General features: G+C 42.4%; 1 protein-coding gene across 3 annotated transcripts; it reads right to left on the bottom strand.

The window, feature by feature from the left end:
- Nucleotides 1-785: 785 nt before the first annotated feature.
- On the bottom strand, nucleotides 786-27,397 carry LOC111846847 (rho GTPase-activating protein 6-like). 3 transcript variants are annotated; one of them, XM_023817496.2, is made up of 13 exons: nucleotides 27,195-27,397; nucleotides 14,640-14,799; nucleotides 13,249-13,320; nucleotides 10,758-11,014; nucleotides 10,398-10,593; nucleotides 9,734-9,789; nucleotides 8,495-8,645; nucleotides 6,972-7,120; nucleotides 5,477-5,656; nucleotides 4,638-4,735; nucleotides 4,077-4,321; nucleotides 3,509-3,589; nucleotides 786-2,763 (listed from the first exon to the last, which is right to left on the bottom strand). In XM_023817496.2, the coding sequence occupies exons 2-13, from the start codon at nucleotides 14,776-14,778 to the stop codon at nucleotides 2,180-2,182; spliced, it is 2,208 nt and encodes a 735-aa protein (XP_023673264.2). In that variant the 5' UTR covers nucleotides 14,779-14,799; nucleotides 27,195-27,397; the 3' UTR covers nucleotides 786-2,179. The 3 variants fall into 3 exon arrangements, with proteins under 3 accessions (XP_023673264.2, XP_023673263.2, XP_023673265.2); XM_023817495.2 differs by having other exon boundaries at nucleotides 27,052-27,396; XM_023817497.2 differs by lacking the exons at nucleotides 13,249-13,320; nucleotides 14,640-14,799; nucleotides 27,195-27,397 and having other exon boundaries at nucleotides 10,811-10,966.

The following is a 27,397-nucleotide window of genomic DNA, read 5'->3' as shown; positions in this document are numbered from 1 at the left end:
TATCATGGTAACAATGTAATTTACACCAATGTGGATTGCTCCTGGAGTATGTTACCACTAGATAAACCTGGCCAAATAATACATGGATGCTCCTGTTTCTATACAGTTTAATATTTACCAGAGAATATATTATAAGTAATTATCAAGAAAAATGCCTTCAAAAATGTGTAATTTTGAATTTTGATGCAGTTTTACCCATACATCAGTTATTCTAGTTCTGATCCAGGACAGGGTGATGGAGTTCTGGAGCCCATCTGAGACAGCTCAGGACCCAAGGCTGGGGTACACCCTGGACAGGATGCCAGTCTATCATTGGGTACACACATGCTTACATAAAATCATACAATCAACAGCGTACAAAAACGGGCAACTCAGAGGCACACAGAGCAAAGACGGCATTCAAACAGCCGACTCCAGAGGAGTAAGGCAACGGTGCTACCCACTGAGCCACGATAGGCCCTCCTTAGGCAGATAATTAAAGCATATTTTTAATATAAAGCAGTTCTGTGGATGAGTAGCCTTTTTAAAGGCCATGTGACTGTCTTACCATCTCCTAACTTCCATTTCCCCCTGTTTGCAGGTCAGCAGTCAAAAGCAAACAGACACACCTATGAACACAGAGGCAGAGGCAGTGATCCAGCTCACCTTTCAAGGTGTGAGTCTCCAGAGAGTAAGCAAATGTGAGAATGTAAATGTAGCTCAGGTGTGATGAGAGGACGGTCATATGATACATACTGTCATATGGGTGGCATGTAAACAAGCAGGTTACCAATTGTCAAACAACATAAGGTCGTTTTCTTTATTACATTTTGTTCGAGAAAGTATGCTCTATATTTGCATTAAAAGTAATATACAGTTGACAAGATTTAGAAGTCATAAGGAGTAACTATCTGCTATATACAGAAAAATACAAATGTATAAAATCCATACATTATGGAGGTTATGCTTTTACACAGTGCTTTTGTAGCTTTGTAAATCACATTCATAGCTGTCTAGCTCAGAGTTTCTCAACATGACCCTTGGGCACCCCCACACAGTACATGCATTTGTTTCCACTCAGCTCCCTGCCAGACAGTCCACATTTTTGCTCCCCTGTGAGGGAGCAAAAATATGGACTGTCTGGGGATCCCCAAGAACTGGGCTGAGAAACAGTGGTCTACATAAAGCTTTGGCATAGGGGGTGTTCACCTTTTATACTGTGCGAGTGATACTTTCTCTCAAATTGTCAGGGCATTGCTTTACATTAATTTGATAACCAGACATATCAGCCTCATTCTTGGCCTCTAAGCGCCTTCCAACTTCCTGTAATTGCAGAATTTTTTTTGCCGAGGTTTGGGAAGGCGGGGGTTGTGGATTGCTCCATTTCCTTAGTGTTTCCATCGTGTTATGGGTGGCCCCACCCAGTACTTGTTCATGTCCTGTTTCCTATCATTAATATAGCATTTAATTTACCGGCTAAAAAGAAACAATTTTTTTACGGTACAATTGAGTCTCAAAATGAAAACATTTAGATCGAAATCATCGATACTTAAGAATCGATCCACCCATCCCTAATGGAAACTGCGCACATACAGAGTAAAGGCATGATTCTAACCCCCAGTACCATCCGTTCCAAATTTACTGATTTTAAAGATCAAAGGAAACCTGCAAATATGGAAAACTGTAAAAACATCTCTGCTAGAAGTGCAATATCTGATCTTCATGAAAGTGTACAAAAAACATGATGCTTGACAATACAAAAAGGCAGAATAAATATTACAAGTAGCTAAAGAGAATCAACCAATTTGGTGAAATTCATCATTTAAGGATTAATATACCAACAAAAATGTTGGCACTTGAGGAAAAGTCACACTGATTTTCATGATAAAGCCAAGAAGCCAATTTCACAGGGAAGCTGATCTTTAAATGGGATTTTGTATTTTACATAGAGGCAACATTCAGTCAAGTTCACCCTAATATTTAATACTTTCATGTGTTTCATTTGAGGTACTTTTTCTATTCAGCAAAACAGAAAAATCAATTGTAATAATAAACATTTTTTACAATATAAAACAACAATAACCAGATGTATAAATCAACATACTGGAGTTTTGTTCATTTGATCCTGTAGGGCACAGCTAAATACTCATTGTTCCACTAGAGGACACTGTGTTCCACAGCAATGGCTGGCCTGCCTGGCTCAGACCAGAGTCTCTGGAAGTGTGTCTGCATTGTCTGATGACAGGAGCTGCCAAATCTGCCACCTCTCCCTCTGCCAGTCTTGCCACTCCATACCTGATGACCTGACGGTGTCAATGGGAGTGAGGGGAGCCGGGGGACATTGTCTCTGAGGGCCCAGGTGTCCAAGCTGCCGCTGCTGGCTGTGTAAGTAACTTGGTGGAGCAGAAGACTTAGCCCGGAGTGAAGCTGGAGGGGGCGTTGGAGTGACAGTTGCCCTGGAGATTCCAGGGTAGGGAGGGGGTGGTCTGCCCTCATTTTTATTGGCTGGTTTAAATCTGTAAGGGGGTGCTGCATGTACACCACTCCCCTGAAGGGGCTGCTGAGTCCTCCTGGATGCCGACTGATCATCCAGCCGGATGGACACTGGATCCAGGCTCTGCCACTGCTGCCTCTGTCGCTCCACCAACTGGGGGTGTGGTCCATACTCAGTTGAGACCGTTGCGGCACGTGAGCGAGGCACACTCTGTTTCTGGTTTCCAGGGTGACTGTCGCCACCTTCACCCGAGCTCTGGGAACCAGACTCAGACAAGCTGCCATGAGACCCTGAAGGGAAAAAAAGGCAGCACTTTCAAACCCGAGCGTGATGACATCACACTTAAGAATGATGACATCTAAAAGCACATAAACCAAAGCCCAATGGCCAAATGCTGCCCCTCGTCCTCCTCCCGGCAAGGACAATGATTATACAGGCAGCTCTGGACTTACGTAAAAGCAACATAAACAAATCCGGACTTAATAAATATCCACAGAGTTTACAGAAATGATAATGCAAATGTGTTCTTTTACAGGGGACAGTGTGAGGCTCAGTGGAATAGGACTTGTGTCTTCTTTCCTAGACTTGACAGAGTTGGGCCCCAGAACAGGGCCCCCAATTGCTCCTAAATATTAGGATGCTTTAGATAAAAGCTTCTGGCAAATAACCATAATGTCCTTTAGTACGTATTACTAGAATATTTTAATAAGTGATTTTTGGTATAATGTGTCTTGATTGGTATGGGGGCAAATCCCACACGTAAAATTTGACTTATGTAAGGGTTTGTGGAACAGTCTGTGTTTATATTAATTTGTCATAGACATCCAAAGGGTTCTTTTAAAATCCCTCTGTTGCAATCAAAATGCTTTCTTGGAATTTGTGCATTTTCTCAGAATTCAGTTAAATGTCTCCATGGGACAATGGATATTGTTACAGTTTCCAAGTGATTGTTAAGGCCAGTTAGACCTGCTTGCCCTGTAAATCCACATCAGAAGCACAGGGTCCTGTGTTAACTGCACCACTGTGCCCACATACCCCTGCATTGCTGGTCTTGATGGCTTGGTCTCAGTGTAGCATGCCATTCTCCCCAGATGTTGGTGTTTCCATCAGATGCCTCTAATGGGGGCACAGAGTGCAAGAGTTACTCCTAAACCACAACAAAGATCCAGGTGCAAGCATTACCGCAGTGGCCTTCGTTGGGGTACCTAAACAAATTTGGTTCTGTTATACCTGCTGCTGAATTCTCAAATGTAACTGGTCAGAAGGATGTTGATTATCTTTCTATAACTGCACATATAGTGTCAGCCTAGTGAATTATAGTAGGAAATCAATGCACTACTATGATCTTTAATTTTAACATTTATTGTAATTCCAGTCATAGAACAGTGTTGAACAGAATGCCCGGTGGTTCTTCGCCTGAGAGGCTATGTATTTAAAAACCAGCCTGTTATACATTAACCCTTAAATATAAAAGAGTAAAACTGCCAAACATTTTGGAAATAAAACCATTAAAAATGCAAGTACAGAATCATGCAAGCATGCAAGACGAGCGAATGAGATTCAAACATATGGACGGCCGTCCCTGTCGCTCTGAGAGGCTCACCCTTGGCATCCCCCTGAGCACTCCAATGCTCCTTGCTCCAGCCCTTGACATGTGGCATCAGCACAGAACGTTCTGGGACATGGCATGGCTCTCCTCCCCGGTCCTGAGGGGCAGAGCGGTCTGCTAGCACCGGGGAGTTGTTGTCGTAGGGTGAGATGTCCCCGCTGGATGCCTTGTTAGAGTCGCTGGAGAAGTGGCTTTCATCCAGGGAACAATGGTCGTCAGAGCGAAGGAGGTCCGTGTTCCTGGGGGGGTAACGATGTCAGATACCTCCTTAAGCTCATGCAGTACCAAGAAAACCAGCTTCACACCTATTTAGAAACACTGAGGGATGTATAACACTAATCGCTAAACCCATTAATTGCACGTTGAGAAAAACACTCAAAATGACTCATATAGCCCAACGAAAACATACAAGTACAGGCATACTGCTAGATTTATCAATTGGCTGTTTCAAAAGTGTGGGCAGAGTGTGCATTTCAGCTTATGGATATTTACCACCAGGGGGCAACTCTCACTCTCACTCATACTTGTTTTGGTAAAGACCACAGTCAAACTCACAACCACTGGGAGGCCTTCCTCCGGAGAAGGTAGTCTACCACGTCGGGGTCTGTGTCCATCAGGCTCATCAAGACCTCGTTCTGTAGATCTGGGGCCACCTGTAAGGTCAGTGGTTTCACAGTTATGGATGCTGGGATGCTCCACTCTTCTGTCATTTTCATTCATAACAAAATAACTGATATAATAGCTAAATAGCTAAACTGCCAATCACACATAAGCATCATTCAGTAGAAACATTACACTAGATGGTGAACAGCACATGGTGTCTAATGCACGGTATCAGGTTTTCAAAAATAATACGCAATAAGCAGCTGGAGGATTTTTTCTTTTGTTATCTCTTTGTGATATACTAAAAATCAGACTACTATCTGTCACAATGTTTATGCACAGGGAAAAAATCCAGACCATGATAAGAGGTTAGAAGATGGATGGATGGACATGATGAAAAACAGCAGGATCATAAAGTTGACTCTTGCCAGGGTCTTCAGCACTTTAATCTCCCACAAAATGACTAATATATTAGAATGGGCCAGATTATGCAGTGATTAAAATTTGGGTTGGCTAACATATCTTCCTCAAACATAAGGTTATTCTTTTGGCTCCTAGTAGGTCTTATCCCCCAATCAAGGTGCTCTTCTACTAGGAGAAATGCTTACATTCCAAAATACACATGGACAGACTTAAGTATTGTTTTGTTAAGAAGCTGACACCTTTAGATCAGGAGCCAGGGGTGTTTTAATTTTTCTGAAACCAGCACAGAATTAGGTATGTGTGGGTAACAGGGAGAGGAAGCATGTTGATTCTAGAATCATTAATCCCCTAAATTCCCTCCTACCCACCATGAAGAGGGCCTCATTAGAGGAAATCATCTTCTGGACCACACTGATAATGGCTGTGCTCTCCTCGGCCCGAGCTGAACTCTGCACAGAGAACTCCCTATCAGAAGTCTTTGTCTTGTGCAGGAGGTTAGGTCCAAAGATGGTGGCCAGGTTCAATGACGTCATCTTGTTTCCTGTGACCTAAGCCAGGCGACATACTCCGAGTTAGATCAGCCACAAACAGTGAAGAACTGGAAGCAGGAATTCTGGGACCAAGTCCAGCATCAACAGACTGGACGTAAATCTTCCCGGGAGGATTACAGAGTGTTTTTTTTTCCCTGATATGTCAGAACATCATCTGGGACTACAGGGTATATATAGTGGTACTGTTAGATTGCAAGGCTGGAAGACATATTGGCTATATGTAGCTGTATCATACCCAAAATCAATTATTGTGGGTGGAATTATTGTGCGCTTAGCGACACTTCTAGGACGTCAATGGGGTTAAAGCAGTGATTGACAGGGCACTGTAATCCCACCCACCACAGTATTAGAAGGTTCATTTCCTGTGCTACTATGCAAGATCTTTTGGTTTCATGTGAATCACACAAGAGGGTTTCAGGTGTATAATGGTTAACGTACAGAATGAATTTCCTTATGAAATCCTTCTGTATTCCCTCCTGTGGGTGAAAGTTCATCTGCACTGTTTGTTTCAATTTTAGCGAAGAAACCTGATTAAAAAAAACTTAAAGTGCATCCACAATTGAGTAAACTACAACCCAATGCCTTTCACATGCTACAACTCAACAAGATTGGACGTGTAATAAATGGTTGTATATAGCCGCTGAGACACCTAAAGTGATGTTTCTGAATTTCACGGGAGCGAGTTCTGCCATTAAAAATGCTGATTAGCAAACTCCTCATCCTGTCACCGATGTAATCAGCTCTGGATGATGTCACTTAAGTGCGGAACTTTTCTAGGCTGTCTCCGGCCTTTCCGAGGAGTTCCAGCCATGTGACAAAAACGCTGAACCCTTCTTTTCCCCTCCATCCGTGAAATTGGCCAATTTAAGCTCCGATACTGTTTTCTTGTCAGATGAGAGATAGAGGGCTGCGTGGGAAAGTGCCCTGGGATGCAGGATCCCTCTCCCTAAGTGAACTGCAGAGTGTCTAATAGGGCGTCTGCAGCTGTAACAGTGTGTGCTTTTTATTCTGGATCGGGAACAGAGCCAAAGCTACCACTACTGGTATCTGAACGTGTCTTACTTTTACAGCTACACATGCATAACGGGGGTAAACCAGCAGATTGGTTTTCCTCTAGCTGTAAAGAGAACTGCTTACGTCTGACATAACATCTGATGCAAAAGAAGCTGAAACAGAACTTGTACAAGCTGGATATTGGGGGGGGGGGGGTAAGCTATTCAAAGATGGTGCTGGCTGTTTGAAGAACATTCACCTTATTTCCCCCATATGAGAAGAGCGACCCTTTGCTCTAAAGAGGCCCCCAGCAGCTCACCTCATGGCCATCCTTGCCATAGGTGTCGGGGGCATGGGCCGCCACGGTGGACAGGAAGCGGAGCAGACGGTGCAGGGTGTCACAGTTGCAGGGAGGGAGCAGGTATATCAGCATCTGCAGGGCGCCTAGCTGTTCCTCGTAATTTAGCACTGAGGAGCCAGAACAAAGTTTTCGTCAGCGGTCAAGGGTCAGCATCAATGCACCAACACGCAGCCATGAAAGTGGCCGAGGTGTCTAGAGCCCCCCAGAGTCAGTAGTGGATGAAGGTTAAATGCTGTGGTGGTACATCAGGGATGTCGCATGTAATAACTTCCAAGGAGACAGGAAGCATTTTCACGGCGAATGCAGATAAATATTTCCCAAAAAATCACAAGTTGGGAAAAAGGCTTCACTCAGTGGAGAAATGCTCTATGGTAAACAGGGTAAAAAGGCTTCACTCAGTGGAGAAATGCTCCACGGTAAACAGGGTAAAAAGGCTTCACTCAGTGGAGAAATGCTCCATGGTAAACAGGGTAAAAAGGCTTCACTCAGTGGAGAAATGCTCCACGGTAAACAGGGTAAAAAGGCTTCACTCAGTGGAGAAATGCTCCACGGTAAACAGGGTAAAAAGGCTTCACTCAGTGGAGAAATGCTCCACGGTAAACAGGGTAAAAAGGCTTCACTCAGTGGAGAAATGCTCCACGGTAAACAGGGTAAAAAGGCTTCACTCAGTGGAGAAATGCTCCACGGTAAACAGGGTAAAAAGGCTTCACTCAGTGGAGAAATGCTCCACGGTAAACAGGGTAAAAAGGCTTCACTCAGTGGAGAAATGCTCCACGGTAAACAGGGTAAAAAGGCTTCACTCAGTGGAGAAATGCTCCACGGTAAACAGGGTAAAAAGGCTTCACTCAGTGGAGAAATGCTCCACGGTAAACAGGGTAAAAAGGCTTCACTCAGTGGAGAAATGCTCCACGGTAAACAGGGTAAAAAGGCTTCACTCAGTGGAGAAATGCTCCACGGTAAACAGGGTAAAAAGGCTTCACTCAGTGGAGAAATGCTCCACGGTAAACAGGGTAAAAAGGCTTCACTCAGTGGAGAAATGCTCCACGGTAAACAGGGTAAAAAGGCTTCACTCAGTGGAGAAATGCTCCACGGTAAACAGGGTAAAAAGGCTTCACTCAGTGGAGAAATGCTCCACGGTAAACAGGGTAAAAAGGCTTCCCAGCCTGGCTGTAATACCCATAAGGGCATGTGTATTACAGATGGCTCGAATTAAACCCATGTGCTAGAAATCATAGCTTTTTTGTAAGGAATTTAATCAGTATGAATTCAGCAACGGTTTACGTTAACAGCTGAAGTGTAGAACTGATATTTAATTGCAAATGGAAACCATTTCCTTTGAACTGCTTAGCTGAATTTTTTGAAGGATCTCACTCAGGCATGCAAGGGCAGGCCCTTCCTGGACTGAAGCAACAGCTTAAGGGTTATAAGCCATCGCCTTGAAAACCTGACCCAGCACGTGAGGGGACAGATTCTTTCCTCACATGTGGTGTTGATGAAGGCAGTGTAGAGCTCCCTTGTCAGCAGTGAGTCAGGCATGTCCCTCAAGAACTCCTTCAGAAGAGCCGCCACATCATGGACGCTGTGCTCCTCATCCAAAAGGACATCCATGCCTTGGTCAAACTCCTGCCGCAGCTAAAAAAGCCACAATGACACGATGTCGATTACCTGACAGACACGGACACAGTTAAACTGGGGTCAGACGGCAAACCCACTGAATGCAGCTATTTGCGCACAGCTGTGGCCACTGCTTAAGGTGTTATTCATGTAAGCCAGTCTGTCAATGGTCACAACATCAGAAGAGATGCATGCTAGCGAAAACAGTGCATTCTGGGATTTCTAATGATGCAATCACCTTCTCTGTGATCCCTCCATATTATTCCTGAACCTTCTGTTATATGGTCGATCCGGTTAGAGGTGCCCCCCTGCCCCCCAAAAGAAAACACATCCTAACAGGAAGCTGACCTCCTCGTCTGTAGGCTGCTGTCATCCGTCTCCCTACCTGGTCACATGATGCTTCCATCGCTCTATAGCACCCGTTGTCAAACTAGTTTCATAGTGAGAATCTTGCTTTGATGACATACCTTTGTTTATCTTTCCAATGCAGATCAGGTAAAATACCATAGTAAGGCAACATTCGAACTCCAACAACTCGCATACAGTACCAGTCAAACGTGCAGACACACCAAGCTGTCTACAAAAAAAGAGTGATAGTCTCGCATCACATGACCTGGCCACCTGACATAAACACGGTAGAAATGGTTTTGGTAGATATATATACAGTATATCCCTTTTTTCTTTTAGGTATATCTAACTAAGAAACACAGGTCATGAATAAGCCAGGTTTCTTGTCATTTGAAAGGGGTAAATTGGAGTTAAACTAATTAGAACCTGTAAGAGATACAAATGGTGCATTGTGACAGAGCTGGTCTCAGACAAGAGGCCCTATTAAAAGACTACTTGAATTAGTATTTAATCAGAGACCATTTTTCCTTTTATTTTGTTCCCCATGGTAACAAACAGTTGAATGCTTTTCAGGCACAGATATAGTGCAAGAGTGCAGGGCACTTGAAAACATTACGAAACATTGAAAACACTTGAGTGCTGAACACATCAAAACAGGCCTTGTTAGCTTGTTTTTAGGACCTGCAAATGCAGGTCATGTGCGCAGAATGTGATCATCGGTAAAACCATGTTTAGAAACCCCCATCATAAACATTTACCTGTCGTACTCTCTTCTTCGAACTCCCAACACGGAAAATCCCTACGGTCTGGAGACCTATTTAAATGCAGGAAGAAGGATAAACAAATATTTATGACCACTGATAGATGTGGGGGAAATTTACGTAAGAGGCAGCTCCTGTGAGTTAGGAGTTTGTGTCTGTGCCCAGAAGTTTGCTGGTTCGAATCCCGTGGGTAACAAAAAAATCCTATACAGACCTGGAGTGGCCACTCAGGATAACTGCATCTTTAATTCTTTTACTGACCATAATAATGCATTTTGATAGTATCTATAGTGTATTCCTAATGAGAACTTCATTGGTGCTTATGAAGTATTATAATCAACGGTATAATGCCTTATGACTGTCAACAGAAGATGATGTAATGCTTTATTAATTCTTATACCAACCATTATAACGCATTATGAAGGTATCTATAATGCATTATAGATGACAGCTTCAAACAGAGGGTTACCAAGCAAATTTCCAATACTTACTCAGTCCGTTTCTTATTGCTTTTGACATGAGATCACCAAAGACCTAAAGTCAAAGGCTTCCTCATCATACTGTATGTTAACCAGACTGGGAACTCACTCAGTCCTCATGTAATTTGCAGTACACCAAGAAGAGGGCACTGGCATCGTGCCTGGCTGCACCACAGACTCACCGTACTTCTCCAGGTGTTGACAGCAGCTGTCCACCAGCCGGGGAACCTGCCTGTAGATGGGATTCAGGCTGAACTTCTGGTCTCGGTGCTTCTCCTTCTTGTTGGAAGTCTCTGCCGGCAGCGAGAGCTGCAGGGCCTCCAGGAGGCGGGACTGGTTGTCGTCCAGGTCAGTGATGGAATCCACAGACATCGCGCCCTGCCGTACAGAGAAGATGCTGAAGCCAAAACACCTCCTCGTGCACCCCTCTCTCTGCACTGCGGATACAGTGCTGCATGGATTCATGTGCATAAATGACCCAGTTGGGTTTCACTGCGATTTGCTGTTTATTTTTCAATCGAGTCCAGTAGGGGGTGCCCTACCCGTCTACATGCTCTCGGGGCGGGCTCGGGCGTGTTGGGCGAGGTGTTCTCACTGGGTGTCTCTGAGGTGGAGCTGAGAGATGAGTTGCTACTGGACAGGTCTTTGACAGGCCTCTTGGTAGTGAAGTGCAGGAAGGATGTGACCAGGTCACCCACATCCCGGGTCCCTTCCCGTTGGCTGTCCAGCCGCTGTTTGTGGGTCCGGTCATTGCCGATCACCTGAGACAGCGGGATGCCAAAGGCCTGGGCCAGGGACTCTATGGGGGGACAGAAGTAATCCTCAAGGTAATTCTTTTCTGTGTAGTAATGCTTATCTATGTAGTAATGCTTTTCTGTGTAGTAATGCTGACCTATGTAATGATGCTATTCTTATTAGTAATGCTTTTCTAAGTCTATATCTATATTATAATGCTTTTATATGTAGTAATGCTTTTCTAAATGATAAGGCATTTCTATGTAGTAATTCTTATCTTTGTAGTGAATTCCTTCATCACACATTCACTTCATTAAAACTACAGGATGACCTTATAAAAATTAGCATGTCTGGAAAATCTTTTGTACTAATTAAACCACCCAAAACTGATCTCACTCTCCTGGATGCTGTAATATATTACGAAGTTCATTTTTACACAAGTAAACACCATTAGTGTTAATAAAATGTGGTAATTTCCAGGATTTCTACTGACTAACTCAGGATGTGTGATCAGGTTCATTCACACTGCCCCTTGTCCCCTGCAGCACCTATATACTGTACTGATGTGTAGGGCTTTGTTTCCATTTTAACTGCGGTCCCAAAACCTGTAAATTGCTGCTGCCCTATGGACTTCCTGTTCCTCCATGACTTGTTTTGGGATTTATGCTGGGTCACAGTCCCAGCCCCTCCAAGTCAGTTCCACACATTTACAATAAACCTATCGCTAACTGCCAAGTCCCTCATCGCCATTCTAATGGGAAACCTGCTCCCGCACGGACCTAATAAACGTTATTTTCCAAACTAGAAATTTCCTCAAGCAGCCTTACATAACCGAAGGAATAATGACCTGCAGAGGGTCTCCATTCTTATTCTGAGAAACCCCGAGTCTGTGGGACAGCATTCCATTACCAATATGTCATAGAAAATTGGCCCCATCAAACCAGTTCCATTAAGACAGACAGGTCTTTAGCAGATAGCATTGGCCTTTTTGCATCTCCCTGTCAAGTTATAACTTGGGGCAAGTAAAATATTGAGCAACAGATACTATTTCTTATTTGCATTAAGCAGAATACAGATGCAGATCACAGATACGAGGAGCCGAAATCTTGTTTGCTGGAAGTGCTTACTGAGCTGTTTTTTGACATGTGTCACCCACATGTCTGCCCCGAACAGGCGTTGGAATTAAACACTCTTGTATTTTCACCACATTAAATGGCCTGACTCCGTGTCACAGCACTGTGGCCACCAGATTTTCCATGATACGTCATCGGCAGATGGGGGACACACTACATAAATTGCATGTCATTTCTGCTTTTATGAGTGCGGCCCGTAAATTAGGCTGTAAACTCTGACCGCGTGGGTAGGCCAAGGAGCGCACTTAATAAACACACTGCAAAATGGCAAATAAGGTCAACTATTGACAACGATCATCCAGATTTGTCCCACAATAATAATAATACTTTAATTGATACTTTCCTGTCCCCGTGGGGAAATCGTTTTTACGCCTCCCTCAGCAAGTGGTACATATAAAAACAATACAGCCAAGCTGTGTGACCCATACATATGAACTCGTATACATATTATATATCGTAATATTACATACGTACATTATAATATATAAGCATTATTTATATCAAGTAATATGTACAATTCCAGATTTCTAGGTTCAGAATATAAATTTCAAAGCTTGCATCCCAGATTTGGGTGGAGTGGTGGCTCTGAGGCTATAGGGATCAGTGCTAGCAGTTGGAAGGTTGCTGGTTTGCATCCCAAGAATGCCATGAGTGATTCTACTCTGTTGGGCCCTTGGGCAATTCCATTGTCTAGCGTATGACGTTAACCTCCATCTGGTCCTACAAGCAGGTCCTATAACTTTCAGGGAAAATTTGGGGGCTGGTGGCAGGATTGGCACTCCAGCCATCGGGAAAAAACTTCACACTGTTGCATTCCCTTTGATCTAGTGTGGTTCTGCGGTATCACCACACTTGGGTCTCATCCCTGAGGTGGTTTGTCGTGAGTTGGTGCAGCACTGCACTGTATCAGTGTACGTTCTTTACCTCTCTCTCCTCATTCCGGTTTAAAGACTGGACTTTATGTTTCAATACCTGAACTATAGGGTAGTTAACATATATGTTACATTTCTCAAACTGGATATAACAGGCTTGGAGTTGCAGCCAGGATTCACCTATGCCACAAAGTACCATCGGATCCCATAAGACATCATGAAGGCAGCAACATGACTGGCTTGTGCGTTGCAGCCCAATGCTGACTGCACATGGCCATGAGGGCTGAAGGTACCTCTGTCTTTGGCCTTCTCCTTTGATAACGAGTCGAGTTTCCGTCGCAGCGACTTCTTGCGTTTCTGTCCATCTGAAAAGCACCATAAATGAACGGTCTGTGGGGGTCACACTGTGATTCATAAATGCAGACAGATTTATGTGTGCAAAAGCAAACCACACATTCCTGAGGAGTGCCAAGAGGCGCATACTCCATACACCAAAGAAAAGTAGCCTGTCTAAATGATCTAATCCTCTAAACTTCAGTACATGGTGTAGGCTGGTAGTAAAATGTGGCTGAGAACCCCACTTGCTTGTTTTTTGAGAATAAAGTTATTTATAAGATACAGTTAAATATCATTAGACATCTGGTTTGGATTCGTTCACCACCAAGAAAAATGTAACCTAAGACTAATTTAAGAATAAAGGAACAAGTTCCCACACGTCCAAAGAGTAAGTTCACAAATGTGTTTTTCCTTTTTCAAGCAAAAAGAGCAATTTCCATGTCCCACATGCACCTGAGAAATGAACAAGAGCATTTCTGCATTTCTGAATGCAAATTTTGAATATCTGCTTTTTTAAGACATTTTACTATGATGATGGCTTTCAAAAATTGTGAATATATTTGGAAACACATGGAAAATATGTCATATTCCTTCCTCCTAAATACATTCCGTTTCTCCTTCTAAATATGAATCACTTATCAAATAGTACTTTGCCACAAAATATATATTTCTTGGATCAACATTGTGCAAATAAAACTCGAGATTCGAGATTAAGCACATTTCTGTACGTACAGTCAGACAGTTACAGATTTATGATGTAATCCATAATTTATTATCTTATGTGTAAGGTGGCTTCTGTGTAATTCAAATCTAGACGCATTATTTGAAACCTTGGATGCGCTTAGCAAAGCTGAATCCAAGCCCAACTGGACAGGATGTCTGTCTGGACTGTAAGTCCTTCCAAAACGTCTCAGAAAATAAGATGCAATGGCAGTGCTTTCTCAAAAAAAAAATTTGGACACCCTTTATACCCCCGACACAACACACTAGCTTTAAACGTGCTCTTTTTTTATGTAACATCACTACATTCTGTGAAGAAATAACATGGTGTACCTGTCAGACAGCAGACAGATCTGCCCAAACAGGTCACAGAGAACAGAAGCACAGTGAGCGCTGCGATGCTCCCTGGACTGCTCAGGCTGACCTGCTGCCTCATATCCCCTCACCGGCTGCTCATCATTAATTAGGAAAGCTTGACACAAGTGCCGTTTGATTACCTAACGAGCCGGCTCCTTGCCTGAGTTCTACCATCTGCTGACAGGAATAGCATTAACGCTGTTAGCTAAATAACTACTGCCACTGTTTCTAAAGTGCCCTGAAACGGGTAATAATCAACAAGGCCGCCCACCTTTGGGGATGGTGATCTGACAGCCCAGGTCGTAGTCCTGATGCAGCCGACTGAAGGCCACCTCCTGCAGGCGGATGCGTTCCAGTTCAGACAAGCTCTGGATCGCTACGGGCTTGAGGCAGACGGTGCGTCCGGACATGCTGTTCCAGGTAAAGTCACCCTGTGGGGAGGAAGGTGTGTGCTTGTTGTTACTCACGTAAAGCAGCCGCCAGTGATCAGGGAACCTGGATTACATGCTACTGTCCCACCAACCATATACAGTAACTCAGCCCACAGTGGCATGAAATAATGTTCCCTAGACCATGGTGCTGCATACATGCATAAAGTGCAGAGATAGACAGGAAAAGTGAAAAAAAAAAGCCAAGGTATGAAAACATACACACATAATATAAATGTAAACAATGTTGGAATGATCTCCTTTCAAATCAAGATTGCTGCTTTTTATGTATCTTTCCAGCCCAGAGAAGATGATAATGAACATGCTATGTGCTTTATGCTAACCTGTGACAGTCAAACATCTGACAAGACAATCTGTCTGAATAAGCGCACGTGTGTCCTGACGCTCAGTGTTTCTCATACCCTGTCAAGATCAAGGTGACGTTAAAATGATAAGCAGGGCTTCCACGTAACCAGCTCATTACACATCAGATCTGCAGGACGTTAGATGCATCTTACAGGTCTTGATGTCTCTTCAGTATGATAAAAATCTCCTCATAAGGATTGCATTTCTCCTTCAGAATAAAACGATAATTTCCTACTGTGCTGAATTAAGTAGTTCCAATAATAGAGATTCTTTTTCCGAAGGGTTTGGGTAAATGATCAGGGGACAAAAGCAGATGACAGTCTAGGGACAAGCTGGCAGTCCATGCTTGCCTGGGCTTCCAAAATGTATTATTTGCTTTACTGTCATACAACAATTTATTACCGTTTATGTCTGGCTGAATTTACGAGACCCTGTGAATCTGGGCATGATTACAAACAGGGTCTCATCTGTCAGAACAACTAATAATGACTAACAGACGTAACTAATGCTGAACTCTAAGAACATGACATACTTCACTTGACTATTGATGCATAAAGGCTGGTAGTACAGAACAGTTAGTGCTCATACACATTTCACTGTGTAACAGTTTTTGGGCTCCATTTTCCCACCAATGTCCATTGACATATCAAGAAGTATCTGGCACTCAACAGATATGCAATGGTAAAAACACATGAACAAACAAACAGCAAATAAAGTAGATTAATAATCATTTAAATGAATTAGGTATCTTTCATCTTCTTATCATTTCCAGCAAATCTATCACAGATAAATTAGGTCAGAGGCACACATATTTGTCTTGGTTTAACAGCAGGTTTAACACTAGAATTCCTTAAAATTCCCGTGTGCTTCAAACAAGGGTTTCAGATTTCTGTCTAGTTTGTGCAGTATGAATATGCCCTGACTAATGGTAATAGTACAGGCAGCAAAGACTTCAAATGACAGTATAAGAACAGAAACCTCTTTGAGTAGCTGTAGATCCAAAGAAACTGGATCATAGATTTATGGCAAAACTGATCATAAAGCACTTGGAATGTGAGGGCCTAGGGATGTGCATTGTGCTTGCCAAGGTGGTCCTGGTGACAGACTCATGAAGTGACTCCATCTCCTCTGGGAAAAAATAGTGCCCTCCTCATCAACTTCATTATACTGGTCACTTCATTTCTGAATGCATTGGTGAAGGGCATTCTAACCACAAACATGATAAATCATAATTCGGAACTGGTGTATGCCATGTACCGGATATGATAATAATTTGAGTAATAATTTACTTTGGTCATTGTGGAGGATTAAACATGTTTCATGTTATTTATGTATTTGTTTGTTTCTTTGTTTATTTATACCATGGTTTCACATCTCCATAGCTTTAGCTTTGAGCCCCAGTTTATGTAGAGCATATCTGCTCCATGTTTCTGTTCCTCTGTAATGGACCACCGTCCAATCCAACACGCCACCCGTGCTTAGCGGAATATGCCCCGGATTTGCAGTTCAGGCATGAAATGGCATGAAAAACTTACAGAATGCTTTTCATTTATTCATTTATCTGTGTTTTATTTAATTTGACTCTCCTGTCCCACGTATGGCTGTAAGTCGGACTAATAAATAGCAGTCTTTGAGATCACCACAGATCAAACACTGCACCAGCCGGATGAGCCTGACCAACCTGTTCTGACCTGTTTATCCTTGACTAGAGTAGCTCACCTACAGTACATCGTTTCCCTGAACTTCTCTCCTGAAAAGCATCTTTTAAAAATACGTGGATGGGCTGGAGATGGTGTTGCTGTAATCCCTCTCCCTTAATCACCGCGGCTGGGGAAACAAACATCACATCCCTGTCATCAGTAGGTGGCCATTTGTTTCTGGCTTTTCATCTGGACTGAGGTGTGAATCATTACTGAACTGTCCCATTCATCATTCTATTTAGTGTACATGCCGCTGCCCCTTTCTGATTTGATGATGATGCAGTTAACGCCTTTGAAATGTTTCATACCTCCTGATCTGTACCTTTCCATACCTCTATGCTTTTCTGTAAATGTTCTCGTTACGTTGGTCTTTGGCTTTAACACACACATTGCTGGCTGCCAAAAGGGAAGTTAAAATAATGCCGTCCATCATGCACCCCTGCTCGTCCTGGACCAGGTCACGGTGAGCCTGGAGTTTTCTGGTGTCATGCCTTTCTAAAGATTCTGTATGTAACGTAACAACATTGAACAGACCTGCTGTTCACTGTAGTTCTAGATACAATCCCCTGCATTTGGTGGTTTTGGACAAAGACAAAAAGAGGGAGAGATAGGACCTCAGTGACTGACGAAGACGGCACAGTTTAGGGAGATGATTTGACGTGTAATTGTACTAAGAATCTCAAACCTTATTAACTCTAAGTGGAAAATGGTGACCCCTGTATTACTCGCTTCCTAGAAAGTCAGTGAGGCCCATCTCACCTAATCAGCCTATTTTTTTTAAGTGGCTGCATGTTTTATATCAGCTTTGTACCTTTTAAACTTTACAATTGAAATTTAAAACAATACGAAACAAAAACATTCAAGGAGTCTGTGCTCCACATGAGGCCACAATATGATGAAATTTCATTTGCCCAGCAGATGCCTTGTTGTTATTTTAGCACACGTGACGACAGAATGCTGCGTAAATCATTCTTTGTGCTGTACTGGCCACTATGGCGACCACCTCAGGTACTCCACACTTATGAGTGGTTTCCTCCCAGAGATGTGTGTGGCTGCTTGCCCTGCGTTGGCCTGACATCCTATCCAGGGTGTTCCCCAACCTTGTACACTGTGCTGCATGGGATAGACTCCAGGCCCCTTGGGTCTGTGACCCTCTGCTGGATAAACGGGTGGAAGACAGCTGAATGAATCATTCTGAGTTGTATTGTAATTTAGCCCTATAGTAATTTCTATAATTACAGCAACAAAACAGAAATATAAAATGAATCTAACTGAAATCATTACAGTGACGTGCAATGGGGTCCCACATTCAGTCACACTTGCATGCCATTGTGGGGCTTTTGAGCTGTGTACATGCATTATTAAAAGTAAATATTTATATACGTGCCCTCCAGTTGTACTGTAAACCACCATGTTTCAACTTCTTCAGCCAAAAAGGACAATATTAAGAGTGAGAGTAAACATGTCTGGAGAGACTCTGACTTAACGTAACCAAAGGCCAGCAGACTTTCAGCCAGGAATGCTGAGGGACATTCAGCTTCTTTTTTCCAAATTCAGCAAGTCAAGGAGTAAACAAAACTGTGGGCTATTTGGCAGAATTACAAATACTTTGTTATTCAGCTGGACATTCTCTGGTTTTGTCTATCAGTTTCTACTCAGTTTACAGTTTCGACTTTTCACTTTTACCTGTTTTTAGGCTTTATGTTGGAAGTTACATACAGTATGTATATGCAAATGGTGAACACGGTGGGTGTCTTAATATTTGGAAAAACAGGAAAACCCTGAAGGCCAAAAGTTGCATTCCCCGTGGTCTGTGACCTCTGGAACAGGTACTCAAGAGCTTCAGCTGATTGAGGTCTCAGGAAAAAAATTCTCCTAAACTGCAGGCTTTCAGACTGCTATTGGAAAAGACAAAAGAGAAATTAGCCGGAGAACATTTTAAACTGAATTTGAGAAAACACTTCTTTACACAGTGTGTAGTTAGAGTATGGAATAGTCTTCCTGCTATTGTAGTGCAAGCTAAAACCCTGGGTTCCTTTAAATCAGAGCTAGATAAGATTTTAACAACTCTGAGCTATTAGTTAAGTTCTCCCCAAACGAGCTTGATGGGCCGAATGGCCTCCTCTCGTTTGTAAATTTCTTATGTTCTTACTTTCACCTGACTGTTCTCCTCCTTTCTAGAGACACTAGATTCCACGTTTTTGTCCTTAGTTGACTCTTGGTCATCCCACCCAACTTGGAATGTATAAAGAAAAAACTGCAATACTGAGATATTAGAGACCAGGGAGATTACATGGGAACTTCTGCTCAGGGGTGCTTTCAGATGGGGGAGGGTCAAAATTACATATCACCGCACATTATTCCACAGTTGTCCTTACAGCAGTGATTCATATCAAGAAATTCAGGTTCAAAAGATGCAATCTATCATCACAGGGCCAGAAGACACCTCACTGACACCGAAAGACAGGCTCATTTGATTGACACAAGTGGGACAGGGGTTATTGCTGAAATCGCTGACCTAAGGCAACCTGTGATCAAATCACCAGAATGACTTATTGCAAAGGAATCTTGAGAAGATATGAGGCAAACACGCCAGGCAGATTGGGGACCCGGTCCGCCCGAACAAGCCCCACTGTGTCAATGTGCCATCTGGCAATTAAACAGGAACCCTCAGGCATCTCCCCCAGGCACACGGTCCTCCATGCAGCTGCACTATAGCTGGAATTTACTTGAACTTTAATACATTTGCTTCAATACATTTCATATGCTATGATTATATATTTATTTGTTTGTTTGTTTGTTTGTGAAAATTTGTGCAGGAAAGAAAGACACCACTGGTTATTGTAATGCAATCAAAACAAATGAAACACTGAAGACCTAGTGCAGAAACATTTATGTTGAACCCATGGTAATTCTAGAATAAAAGGGATTTTAAGGGACAAAACTAGGGCATACACTTTCTTCAGGCTACTAACGATGCTTTGGTTTAATACCATGTGAGTCGATAAAATGTAATATTACAAAAACTCATTCAATTAACAACTCAAGTATATGTAATTAAGAAGACAGCTGGATGATAGGCAGATGTGAGAACAGAGTTAGAAAACAGTAGTAAATATCGAAATGAAGAATAGAAAACTAATATACATATACTGTATGCTATGCTAAATACATATTTTAAAAAATGAATACTTTGTACCTTCATGGAGAAGTTATTCACTGCAGAGAATATTGTGCAATTATTAATGGTAACTGGCATCCCATCCAGGGAGTCCCCTGCCTCATGCTCACTCTGACCCAGTCCTGAATAGGTACGTCAATGGATTAATAATGTGCAGGGCATGCTGGACTGTTTTTCTCATGGAGGGGCTAATTTATCACTCTGAATGGGAATCTACCAAAAGTATTGGGACACCTGCCTTCACACACACATGAACTGTAATGGCATCCCATTATACCATAGGCTTTAATATGGCGTTGGCCCACCCTTTGCAGCTATAACAACTTTAACTCTTCTGGGAAGGCTGTCCACAAGGTTTATGAGTGTGTTTTAGGGAATTTTTGACCATTCTTCCAGGAGAGCATTTGTGAGGTCAGGCACTGATGTTGGACGAGAAGGCCTGGCTCAGAGTCTCCTCTATAATTCATCCCAAAGGTGTTCTATTGGGTTGAGGTCAGGGCTCTGTGCAGGCCAGTTCAACTCTTGAAAAACAACCCCACACCATAATCCCCCCTCCACCAAACTTTACACTTGGCACAATGCAGTCAAGCAAGTACCGTTCTCCTGGCAACCGCCAAACCCAGACTCATCCATCGGATTGCCAGATGGAGAAGTGTGATTCGTTACTCCAGTGAACACGTCTCCACTGCTCTAGAGTCCAGTGGCGGCGTGTTTTACACCACTGCATCCGATGCTTTGCATTGCACTTGGTGATGTAAGGCTTGGATGCAGCTGCTCAGCCATGGAAACCCATTCCATGAAGTTCTCTACGTATTGTTCTTGAGCTATTCTGAAGGCCACATGAAGGTTGGAGGTTTGTAGCTATTGACTCTGCAGACAGTTGGCTTTACAGTTCAATCCTTTGAGACAATAAATACTCTTTGGTCATAGATAATTAGAGGCTAATCCAGGGAAGGGTTGTGGGGGACCTGCAGTCTATTTCAGACAGTAAGGACACTGTTTGGGGTACATCCCAGGTGGGATACCAGCCAGCTCACACACACACACACACACACACACACACACACACACAAACTACAAGCAATTCAGAGATGCCAATTAGCCTATCTGTAACTCTTTAGGTAGGTTTATGGTATATTGGTGGACCTGGGTGAAACCTGCATGACACTGAGAGAACATGCAAAGTCCACACACACAGCGGAGACAAGATCCCCCAACCCTAGAGGTATGAGGCTACAGTGCTACCCACTGAGGCACCTTGCTGCTCCCTGATTAGCCACAAATGATATCACGGATACAGCCACAGCAGAAGAGGCTCTTGTGCAATTAGCAGCAGATGATACAGTTTAGATGACATCTGCATTTGACAGGTACTTCTGCTTCAAGGGCCCCTCATGACCCACAATCAGGCAAACAGTTGGGAGACAGATGGATAGAAAGATGGATGGAGAACACGTACTGTCCTATATTTCCATATATATACCCCAATATCAACACTGACACTCTTCAGCAGGGATTCTTTACTAATAAACTGAAGGGGGAAACAATGTTGTTTCAGGTTAGGTAAGATCTGAAGACAAAAAAAAAACACTCTCGTTGATTGCAATAATTATGTTATTCTATGGTTTGTTTGATAAAATGTTCTCAAAATTATTTTGGATTCTGTGCCACTATGCATTGTGCATTACACAATGTCACAACATTTGGCTTGTTGCTTAACTCTTGTTAAAAGAAGAAAGTTGAATAGCAGATGAATCAGTAATAATTATTAGTCACACTTGGATGCGCAATAGAGGGAAATATTTTGTAAATACTTTTCACGATACTGATCTTATTACTTCATGACTGTTACAGAGCATCAAAGAACGGACCCGTACATTTAAGCGGTTTTTATATGGCAATTGGGGAGGTTCAGTATTAAAACATGCATGTGGTATGCCTTACAAGTACAGGGTGGTTCAAACTAAGTAGAGATGGTATATATTAAACATTTAGAGAGAAATCATAAAGTTTTATTTGAACAATAATCCAGTGCAGACTTAAATTGTTTCCACATTAATTAAAATTAAATGTGAAAATGGAAGCTAATCCGGACATGCTTGTAGCTATGGCTACACTCACATACATCGCTGTGTTTAGTTCCTCATTTCACAAAATTTAAATCTGTACTTTTATCACAGTTAATAAATAAGAAAACGAGACAGACTGTAATTGACCCTAGAGGCTAGAGTGAGCCACAGTTAAGCCTTCTGGCTTAGCACATAGTGTACGGCTGTACGTAAGTTTAGCTTATGACAAATTCACATGTCACATTTAAGAGTAAAATCCTGAAACAATACCCAGAAAACTCCCATTACAAACATTGCTTGCAGCAATTATGAAGACTTTTAGCAACTTACCCTAGCTAACTTGCTTAATTAAATGAGCTACACTGACCTATGAGTTTTAAATGGTTTACAAGTAAAGGCTCAACAAAATGTTTTTATTTGCTAAGCAATATACCAGAAAATAGGAGACACTGAAATGACTACAAAAAAAGCACATTTATTAAATATTTACAGGCCAATATTCGGTTAATATATACAGTACAGGGAATGGGATCTAAATGATGTGACAGATAATAAACCAGACTGCAGGGGTAATAAGAAGGTTTGCATCAAATATCAGGCTTATGAATGAAATCAATAAATCCAAAGTGTTAAAAATACACAAATAAGAAAGGGTGGCACAGTGGCTGAGTGGGTAGCACTGTTACCTCACACCCCCTGACCTGAATCCCCCTGACCCTCCACCCCCATACCCCATGTGCGCAGTTTGGGGTGTCCTCCCCTTGTTTCCTCCTGCCGGCTATTTTAAGAATGAATCAAACATCACTATGCCTGTCCTCCACATTCAACAAGCGTCCCAATCCTGTTTTCCAGTCACCTGTCCCTTCGTCTCTTCGTAATGGTACTATTCAAAATACTCTGAGGCAGAGGGAGCCTCTTCAGTGACATAAGAAAGGAGTATGGGGGGGGGGGTGGCAAGACAGGCGCCAAAATGAACATACACACAGGGGCAGGGGGCTCCAGAGAGCACAGGTCAGTGACAACACAAACATGCATCTGCACATTCCTCGGAGGGGCCGGAGTGCAGTGGTTAATAAGCACAGAAAACCCATTAGGATCACAGGTACTTATACTGCAGGGATCAGCGTGTGTGCAGGGGGCTAACTATAGGCTAACTACAGGTGCAGTGAGGGTGAAGCAAGCAAGCCAGAATGGCCCTTCCTGTCAGTTTACAAGAGACTAGAAGCACATCTCCCATGCAGGGCTGGGACACCAATTCAGATTAATGCACAGAAGAGCTGCCCCCAACCCTGCAGGTACGAGTCCCCAGAGCTACACACTGAGCCATAGTACCTCCCCCCTACGAAATATCAGAAGTGAGATCTTATCACCTCAGAGTACATAGAGGTCATTTATTTATAGCTACACTTTGCAAAGAGGAGCACAACTATTAACATTTATTCAAGCACTCTGTAAATTGTTGTACGTAGTCCGAACACTTATTCTGGAAACCAAAGTAAATCAGTTTTCTTCTATTTTTAAAAGAATATTGGACCAAACTGAAGTGATTTAACATGTCTCCATTGTTTAAACGACTTTAATGTAACAGATTTTTGGCCATGGGCTTGCTGTCAACAATGGCCGGACTTTTGAACCTTTGTGTCCACAGATGCTAAAGGAAGGAAGTCATCCTGTTCCCTGTGGCCACCTGACATATCTCCCAGAGGGGAGGAAGGCTATGTTAGCCACGACCACTAATAGTGATCAAACGCTTTTCCCGGCAGGCTAAGTCATATGTGCCTTGTTTACATGTGTGAGAGGCCCAGTGCTGAAAGGTCCAGCATGTGTCACCAACACATAATTACAGACTAGTTTGAAATGTGCTGCATTAGCTTAAAGCAGCATCAGTCTCAAAAATGACACTGAGACCATTTTGCTATTGACTAGATATCAGTCTGTATAAAACACGTTCAGCCTCATCAAAGGCCTGACACGTTGTTTCCTTAAAAAAAATAAAATAGAAAAACACTCCAAAAATTTAACAGTACACATCAACACTTCTCATCCTATATAAGTCTTTAGCTGTTAAATATCCAGGTTTGTTATTTCCTGGACTTGCTAACATCTCAGAATGAATGTTTGCTACATATTCCTGCTTGCTTTCTGTGTATGAATGTGCTTACTGTATTAAAAGTGAAATATTCTCCAATATTGCCCTGGGCCTCCTATGCACACATGAATTGTATTGGTAGCCTGGATGTTTGATGGGAACTTCGTCAAACTGACTGCTGTAGCTGATGATCCACACAGCAGGAAGTGAAACATGTACAGCTTCACTTCATTACTAGAGAAAAGAAGCTCCATTTGGTGGACACTCCAGCAACAGATCTGGGATTATCTAATTTTACTGAATCTCCCCTGAGACACCAATTATTTTGTCTTTACCAATTCCTAGAATTAAATATTGTGAAAACAATATCTGCAGTCTGGTTTATTTGTGCACAGGACATTGATTCTAAACAAGCTTTATTTTTTAGGTAATATTTTGCAGAGATGTTAAAAATGAATAAATTACTCCAGTATGTTTGTAGTCAAGACTCTGCCAGCCCTCTAAAACCAGTACATGCCTTTTAAAACAGAACCTCAAAGGGGTTATCAAAACAGCTGGGCTCCATGTCTTCAAAGGTAAAGGGACTTGCACAAAAATGCAAGGGAAACAGTTGGTTTATGGAAGCGCCAGAGCGTTACTGCGGTTACTGGGGTCAGCCTAGTCCAGTGTAGACTGCATATTTCCTGCCACACCCAGACTGAACATATTCTCCGCTGTGTAGCGTAACAGAAACACACTCCCAAAAACGAACGCGCCAGAAGGGCTGTCATGCTGTCATTCATTCCAACATCCGCAGAACAAAAAGTGAGCTGCTAATATTTCCCATCTTTGACATCTAATGAAAAAAATAATTTTGCAATTTTTTTGTGCCTGACCTTTGCAGCTGATCGAATCTCTCTCTTAAAGTAGGGCAAGACTGAGGCATCCATGCAAGGGAGGCACAGAGCATTTTCACAGTGCAATTTTCAGTTTCCAGCACCAGCTTGTCTTCTTTTATCAACATGGTGTTGGCTATAGCACGCTTGCAATCCCAATACATGCAACACCTTATTTCTTATAATCCTTAGTGTAACAAGCAGCCATATCTTTCTAGCACTATGGAGCCCTCACACAGTTGTGTATGAAATAAAACCTGTTTTTGCACCTACTAATGGCATATCACATTGGTCAGGCTCCAAACCCTGCCTGGGGTTAAACAGACACTGCTAACCACAGGCACACATAACACTGTATAAATGTAAAGCAATTACCAATGTGCATTCCTTCTTCTTCCAATAATGTCTCACAATTTACTCACAAAAGTATGCTGGAGCCATTCAGTACTGATGTAATCTACTCTTTCAGCAGTGTGCGTATATATATATAGGCTACATACATACATACATACACACGCACACACACACACAGCTCCATTACATAAATGGAGTTTATCCAATAAACCGCTCATGCAATTTTTTTTCAAAATAGGAGATGCTTATTTTTGTTCTTGAACATTTCTTAAATAAATACACAAACAGACAAGCAAATAAATGAAGCGAAAGCTTCTGAAAACACGATAAGGGCTTTCGACAGCAATATCTCAAATATTTTCTGTTCGAGAGAAGCTCCGCATGCCTGAGAAACTGAGACTCTCTGAGAGCCATGATGTCATGAGATGGGCATTGGGGTTGCTTTCAGAGTGAGGCCACCTGCTCTGGGAGATTAGTTTATGGGGTGAACGACACGCCACGGTGCTTTGACTGCTCTAGGGGAAAGTGTCAGTATTCAGGGTGGCACTACTAAGTTTGTCAGAAAAAGTTAAATACTGTACTGAAGCAGACCTACTTTCAGTGAACGAGATCATAGATGTATCACTCAAACAATAAAAACAAAACAAGTATTTACCAGAGAATGATCTTAGGCAGAAATTCTTCAATTTTAAGGTCTCCGAGTGTAGAGAAAAAAACGTTTATCACCGCAGTTGCAAGTGGTGTCCCTATCGATACACCTGCTTCCGAAGTTTTATAAGTCTCTGCCATCAGAGATGCTTCAGTCTGCCATTTTTGGGTCTATATCATCGATTCCAAACTGTATCAACTCATAACTCACACTGACAAGGTCCATCTGCAGATGAGCGACGATGCGCCTTGATAAACGGCACAAACTGCTTTCTGCGGTTTCTATAATCCAGCAAAAGCTAAAACAACGTTTTGATTTCGTTTTTCGATTCTTAAGGCTGGGCTAATATCCTCTGCGGCTCTTCCACTAGCAATTAAGTTTTTACGTGCAAAACGGGAAAATCTTATGTTGTTTTTTTTTTTTTTATTAAAAACTTAAAAAAGGCAACGAAATATATTCCGGAAAACGAAATATTCCGGGGGAAAATGATTGCTATTACTAAATCATAATCAGTTCAACAAACCAGTTTTAATAGATGCTTGTGACTTAGTTTAAGCAATGTAACCATTAAAATGAAAATTGCTTATAAGTGTCTGAGGTTTTCTCACTGCGATAAATTATCACAAAAATATGGAGATAAACTATTACAAAAAATAAGGTACAGAAGACCTTATAAAAAGCACAAACAAAAAGTAATTTCCTTTCAGGAAATACTCACGCCGCAAACGACAGATGCACAGAGATACCAAAACACAAAAAAAATGTGTGTAAAAGAAAGTAAAATATTCGATACCTTCTCTAGTTCTTTCTTTTCGCAACGGCAAAATCACTGATCAAAAGTCGGCATTTTTAAACCTCCCTAAGATGAGCCTTTTTGTTACGAAAATTACGATTTCATTTTAAGAAAATGAAGACACGCTGTATTACTACAGTATGTCACCAGCCTGAAGACGACGTTAACGCGGTACTTACTTGGTAAGATTTGTGCCTCTCCAAAAATACGGAGTCTTCCATAAAATATCCGCATAGGTTCTTTTTTGACAGTTTAAAAAGCACACAGGCGCAGTGCAAACCTTATAACGTAGAAACGATATTAAAGGTAATATATAATTAACCTCGTGCGCGGACTGGAGCCGAGTTTTGCTTGCAGTAGTGAGTTCATGGCTGCTTAAAGTACACTGCGTGTACCTGCAGCATATCGCCGGCGCTGGCGATGCTCCGGAGAAGCGGAGAGGAAGTCAGCAGCAGACAAGCAGAGACGGGCCGCCTGCTAGGGCTCTACGCTGACAACAGGGAGAACCGCAATCTGAATAATCAT

Source organism: Paramormyrops kingsleyae, chromosome 1 (assembly GCF_048594095.1).
Source record: "Paramormyrops kingsleyae isolate MSU_618 chromosome 1, PKINGS_0.4, whole genome shotgun sequence".
NCBI classification, from domain to species: domain Eukaryota; kingdom Metazoa; phylum Chordata; class Actinopteri; order Osteoglossiformes; family Mormyridae; genus Paramormyrops; species Paramormyrops kingsleyae.
Note: the sequence above shows the minus strand (reverse complement) of the source record. Positions and strands in the feature narration are given on the sequence as shown.